The sequence below is a fragment of the Sinocyclocheilus anshuiensis genome, unplaced genomic scaffold (genome assembly GCF_001515605.1).
Source record: "Sinocyclocheilus anshuiensis isolate Anshui unplaced genomic scaffold, SAMN03320099.WGS_v1.1 scaffold292, whole genome shotgun sequence".
Classification (NCBI taxonomy): Eukaryota; Metazoa; Chordata; class Actinopteri; order Cypriniformes; family Cyprinidae; genus Sinocyclocheilus; species Sinocyclocheilus anshuiensis.
This window is the reverse complement of record NW_015555757.1, coordinates 1862289-1869208: the sequence shown is the minus strand read 5'-3', so window position 1 is coordinate 1869208 and position 6920 is coordinate 1862289. Positions and strand designations below refer to the sequence as shown.

The 6920-nt window shown below is 36.5% G+C and overlaps 1 protein-coding gene across 1 annotated transcript in view; it reads right to left on the bottom strand.

Annotated features, from left to right (window-relative positions):
* LOC107673876 (paladin-like) overlaps positions 1-6920 on the bottom strand; it is a 20115-nt gene that overhangs the window by 4045 nt on the left and 9150 nt on the right. Inside the window, exons 15-18 of the mRNA XM_016467681.1 lie at positions 4959-5156; positions 4749-4889; positions 1703-1774; positions 1343-1483 (exon numbers count right to left, since the gene is read on the bottom strand). Of these exons, the coding sequence (XP_016323167.1) occupies positions 1343-1483; positions 1703-1774; positions 4749-4889; positions 4959-5156 (552 nt within the window). The remainder of the gene's footprint in view (positions 1-1342; positions 1484-1702; positions 1775-4748; positions 4890-4958; positions 5157-6920) is intronic.

The following is a 6920-nucleotide window of genomic DNA, read 5'->3' as shown; positions in this document are numbered from 1 at the left end:
AGGTATTTGCGTCACCTGCATAAGCATCAAAGCACAAAGTTTCTTGATTTAAATCGAGCCACTTTTTTGACCTGTTATCGCAAGTGCACTACCTGCCAGGCCATGTCTGAGACCAGTTGGAATATGTTCAAAGCCAAATATCTCTCACAGTGGTAAAGTGCTCACTTTAATATTTTACAATAAGGTCTGAAAGTCTGAGACCACCGGTGAAAATACCTCTGATTTGATACAAGTTTCATTAAAAATTAATGATTAATACAAAAAAAAAATGTATGTGCATTTCATTTCACAGTTTCTCAAAATGGAAAAAAGAATGCCCAGACCAGAATTTTAGTGTGGTCTGATATTTGAGCCCACTGTACATAATGTTAATTAAGTGACAAATCAAGAGGAAATAAAACAATTGCAAAATAACAAGCAACTCACACAAATTCCCAGAGTCAATCAAGGGCTTCAGATGATGCAATTCATTCAGAATGAGGCAGCTAGCTAGCTAGCTACATGCAACATTTCTGAGTAACAGGCCTTGCACTAGTACACTGCCACATGCTCAAATTAAAAGTTTTATTAGAGTTATAGTACAGAGCATTTGTATTGAAAACAGGTTCTTACATGTGCAGTGTGGCATGGGCAATATTCACCAGTCCCTGCTGATTAGCTTTAAAGAGGCTCAAAGTTTGTATTTTAAAGTTTGTAAATTAGTACATAAACACTGAGCTATTGATGAGCAACTGTAACAACTGTTACATGATAAAAATATACCAGTACCTCAGAACATACTAACTATAAAGTCTTGGACCCTAACAAATATTTGCAGGGCTTTTCAAAGCAGTCTTTTGAAAGCTCTCTGCTCATTTACTCTGCTGTTCTTCAAGGTCTTCACTGTAGAATAAAAACATGTTTTTCAGCCTCAAATTAAACACATTCAGAATGCTCTTGGCTGATGCACTGCAATGGGCATTAATAATCTCTTGGTCGCTTTGAGCGCATCAGCACAAATGAGAAAATTGTACCTCTATAGACTTCTCAAGGCTATGTTAGGTACAAAAACAATTGCTTTAGAAGCAATCTATTATTCAACATGGCTCCTAAAAGCACTGACTAACTGTCCTATTAACTACCTTTTTTACATTCAACTTTTCATGCTGAAGTTTATGCATGCAAAACACATAAAAAAATATTAAAATGATACACATAGGAGCCTAATAAAAATGCTCATTTTAGAAGAAAATTTCCAATGGCACTTAGAGGCTTTTGCATCTGAACCCTTCACATACACATATATATGTGTGTATGCATGTATGTATGTATGTACAGTATGTATGTATAAATCACTTTTCACCTGTCTGTAAGTGGATATGATGATTTCCCGTAAATGGTAATGCATGGGGGTCATCGTCTCACTAACAACATCCAGAGCGACGTCCACTTCTCTCTTCACACGATGGCCATCAGGTAACACCCTTACCACCTGCATCACCACCTGAATGCACATACATGCACGCATGGGTCAAAATTCATCAAATCAAATGTTTTTAAATCATTATCTACTGTATAATAGAAACTATTTTCTATTAAATACAATCATTTACTTTGCATAGGTGGGTTTATTAATCATAGAATTTATATTTTCAAAATGATCAAAATGTTTGTTTTTAGATTGACACTGGCAGCCATTTAAAGAAGCATGACCTCAATGTACCTCAAACTCTCCTTTGGTGTACTTGGCGTCGGGAACACTTACAATCTCATCTTCTTCACACTCAGGAAAGCCCTGAAGAAAACAGGGTCAGGTTTATGAAACTGACTGCAACTCAGTTTAACCCTTGACATACACAAAAATAATGACTCATAACTCGAAGACTGTAGCAAGGAGAGTCAAAAAGTTGGTATTGTTTGATAGTACTTTCAGTGGAAAAAAACCAAATTATTTCATTTGGAAATTTTCCTGCTGCGAAATAGCTGATAAAAATGTAAGAAAAATTTGAGTGCTCAAGAGAAATTTTTTATATGTCTTATTTGACATTCAATATCTCAGGAAAGAAATAAGGTGGGAGGAAAATAAAGTATCCAAAAGTTACAATATTTTGTAACAAAACAGGCATTTTTGTTTAGCCCTTGACTCTCTGAAGGAATTTTAAAAACTGTTGTTTTCTGAGTGCCATGCACAAAAATAATGACTCATAACTCCAAGACCATAGCAAGGAGAGTCAAAAGGTAGGTATCGTCTGATAGAAATTTTTCTATATTTTTATGGGGAAAAAAATCTTTGCATTTGAATATTCTCATGCTGAGAAATAGGTGATAAAATGTAAGAAAAATTAGTGTGGTCAAGGGAAATTTTTCATATTCTTATTTGACGTTCAATATCTCATGAAAGAAATAAGGTAGGAGAAATTTTTTTTGGTGATGTTCCCCAACATGTGTGCTGTATGTGAATTATATTTTGTGGTGATATCATGAAGTAATCAAAAGTTATAGCATTTGGAACCTTCTCTTAGCCCTTTACAGTTTTGAAATTGTTGTTTTGAATTTGAAGTAATGCCTCACTCAAATTTAGTCAAAGCCCCAAATATTATATAATTATACTTGTTTTATTCCACTCGATGAGACCTTTCAAATGACATATGACACATGACTATCTGAGCTGTATGATGTTTCTGACATATTAGAGTACAGGAGAAAAAGGAAAACAAAAGACTGTTCAAAAACGAAAATAAAACACGGAAGAAGGAGCGCCGCTTACTGTTTTGGTCAGTCGTTCTGTCACGGTGCACACACACGAGGAACACGAGAACGAAGGAGCGAGGAGACACGGAGTAGAATAAATCAAAAGGGTTTTATTAACAGAGGCTGGGGATCACAGGACTCGACACATCAGGATGAAGTTCAACGACTGACAAAGGACAAGAACTAGAACACACTTTAAATACACAGGAACTGATGAGGGGAAGACAAGGGACACCTGGAACTAATAAGACAATCAACATAGGAAACACCTGGGAACAATGAATTCAAAACACGAGACAGAGAAACTGGAAGACGGAGCACATAGGGAGCAAAGACACACACAAAACCTGGCCCAGAGTCTGACAGTATGATGTTTCTGACATATTAGAGTACATGGCACAAAAACATTTTTCATAAATTATGAAATAATTTTTTTCTATTTATCCGCAAATAACTCCGCACTACTTAGGAGTTAATCAAAGTGGCCACATGCATTGTAAAGGTCAGATTCCAAGCTTTCAAATGACACCTATTTTGTGTTGATTCGTGATTCATGAAGTTATGAATGAAAACGTAACCTATGTTTTTCTCAATTTAATGGTTTCATGTGTGTGATAATATCGTAAGTAATATATTTAGATGCAATGATCGAATTACGATGAGTTTGGGCTCCTTTTAATTGGGAGAATTTTCTGAAAATATTGACGTGCAATTTTCCATGATCTATACATGTTTCATGAAGTTACGAATAAAAGCACAAAGTGAAACTACAGTTATTTGTCCTGTTGCGCCTGAAGCGCGCCCATTGGATTTTATGTGTTATAGCAATATGAGCAATATCTTTGGATTTCATTGACGGATTATGGTAACTCTGGGCTCATTTTAATCGGGAGAATTTTCTGAAAATAATGCTGTGCGGTTTTTCAAGATCTATGCATGTTTGGTGAAGTTACGAGCTAAAACGGCACAGGAATGCAACCTCTGATTTTTTTGCTAAACTACATGACCTAATTCTTTTCTATGTGTTATAGCTTTATGAGAGATATCTTTAGATCTAAACGATGGATTATGGTGAGTTTGGGCTCTTTTTAATCGGGAGAATTTTCTGCAAATAATGACGTGTGGTTCTATGATATATGCATGTTTCATGAAGTTACTAGCGAAATCGCCACATGACAGCTACCTTAGATTTTTTGGGCTAAACTACATGCTGCCTGTGCAGTTTTATGTGTCAAATTCATTCAAATTCACGAGGAAATTTTAGATATAAATGACAGATTATAGTGGTTTTCGGGCTCTTTTTAATCAGGAGAATATGCTCTAAATAATGGTGCCTAATTTTCCACGATCTGATCATGTTTTATGAAGTTACAAGTAAAACGGTGACATCAATATATTATTTTTATATGGGTCTGGGGGTGACTTCTTGTACAAAAACTTGCTCCAGTTTATACAAAGTCCCAAACATTTATGCTTGTTTTATTCTACTCGATGAGACCTTTCAAATGACACATGACTATCCGAGCTGTATTATATTTTTGACATATTAGAGTACATGGCACAAAAAAAACATATTTTGTAAATTATGATTTTTTTTTTGTCATTTATCAGCAAATAACTCGGCACTACTTTGGTGTTAAAATCAAAGTGGCTACATGCATTGTAAAGCTCAGACTCTGAGCTTTCAAATGATATCCATTTTTTGTTGATCAAGGCAGTGGTTTGAAAAATATGATTAGTAATATTGTCGCGGAGGGGGGGCGTCCCGCCCGCTGTACACTTCGGTTTAGAGGGACTGCTTAGCGCTCGTTAAGAGTTTATCAAAATATTTTCTAAGCTTTAAAATGATAACTATTTTGTGTTATTCCATTCAGGAGTTGCTTAGTAATTTGATTTAGAATTTTTTTCGGGACACTTTGGGTTTAAAGGGTTAAACATTTTTCCTCTATCTAATCAATATCCTGGGGGTGAATAATTTAGTTCTCATTTCCTCCCTCCACTAGCTGAATATGACCTACATTAATGTGCCACAGGGTGAGAGTGGCGATGACCATGGCTGCAGTAGTTCGGTCTTTCCCATCATGACAGTTGAAGATGAAAGCACAGTTGGGGTCTTCAGCCAGACTGCTCTTCATGGCCTCCAACAACTGGTCAAAAACCTGAGGGAGAACAACAACATTTCAACTAAAGCGTCAAATCTATACCATTCTTATAGTGTACTGACTTGCCTCTTCTTTAGGTGCGCAATAGTCAGACAGGGGAATCCGTTGGTAGCTGAGACCTGGATGAACACTCTTCCGATGGACAAAGAGCTCCTCATTGGTGTGACAACTCTTAAACATCCTCATCTGTTTATCCTGCTCTGTAATCACCTCCAGCCATTTCTCACACCTCAGGATGTCCTGCTTCAGTGCCAGCTCCATTTCCTGTGGAGACGGCCATATTGCTAAAGCTTAGGTTCTTAGATCACAGCAGCCATATTTTTGGGTGAAAATCAAAAAACTTCCATCTCACTTTCATCTTCATTTATGATGAAATCAAAAGGTACTACCTGTAACAATGTGTACCTGTAACAATGAAAAACATTTAACAAGACCTTACATGGACCAAACATTTAGTTACTCATGCAATAAAATACAAATAAAATATGGCCTAAAATAAGACGGTCACTGTGTCACAATCAGTGTTGGGCAGTAACTAGTAACTTAGTTACTGTAATAATATTACTTTTTGCAGTAACTAGTAGTGTAACTAATTACTAATAAAATTTCAGTAATAATATTACAGTTACCATCCATAAAACAGCTTAGATACTTTTGATGCCTCGACTGATTTAAAATCCAACAATCAAATAATTCCTAGATTTATTTTCATAATTTTCACGACTTGCACATGCATGTGATGTCCCCAGTGCAGCAGGCAAGCTTGGAATATGGAAAAGCTTACATTCAGCAGATAGAAATATTGCATTATATTGATTTTGTCAGGAAAAAAAGATGATCTGAACACTAAGTTGTGGCTTTACTTTACTCTGGCATTACATCCCACCCACACTCCTCTGATCAGTATGTGGTACATTATATTACTATAATTAAAAAATCTTTTTGGAAAATTACACAGTTTCTTACAAACTTAATGAAATATAATCGTATATGGGTAACGGAGAAATGACAATTAGCTTCAAGCTACACATGACAATTAATGGGATTAATACAACACTTCTACTTGAATGTCACTATCAGTCACTATTGAGTGTTTGTAATAACTTCTGACTGCAATCCAATGTGGATTTTGGTCAAATGATGAGGCAGAAAAATATTATTAACATTTTAGAAGAATTTTATGGGGAAGATATGCAACTTATGTGGGGCGTGAAAGAAAAGTAATGTAACTAGAAGCAGTGTAACTAATTACTGTTGCCAGAAAGTAATAGTAAATTAATACAATTACTTTTGAAAGGAGTAACTAGTAATGAGTAATATAGCCTATTACATTTTTTGAGTAACTAGCCCAACACTGCATACAGGCCTATATTAAAGTGTCTGGTTTAGATGAGTATCATCAGAGAAATGTGAATTTTCTTTTCAGCGGATTAATTGTTCACATCAAGACTAGCAATGTGCGCTAGTAAAGTAAATCAAGTCCATTTTGATTTCATGCCGACTTTAACTCATTAACACATTCTCTTAGAAAATCCCTGGAACAGCTTGATACTCGCTTGATCAGACCTTATAATGTGCAGATTAATTAGCCGAACGCTAATAAGAGCTCTCGCTCCAGCGGCGGACTGAAAAACACCCGGCACCGTATCCAGCACTAGAAATCCGCAGTGGAAACACGAGAGAACACTCAGCTCACCGCAAAACACTTCCAGACCTCCCGGCGCAGACGTATACAACAAGAACAATAAAGAGAGCACTCGTAATAACTCACTCTGAGAACTTGTGAAATCATGTTGAACCGAAAAACCCGCGTGTCAGTGAGATCATCTCATCTGTACATATTACAGTACAAAGACACGTAGCCTTACCTCATGAAGAAAGCACAGCTGATATTAGTGTTCCCCGCTCAAACACGCTTCCAGCAAACACACATGTCTGTCACTGTATGAACATCCACACTCGGGCTCAGTTTCGGGGTGTGTGTGTGTGTGTGTGTGTGTTGGATTGCGCGTGGATGCACCTGTCCCG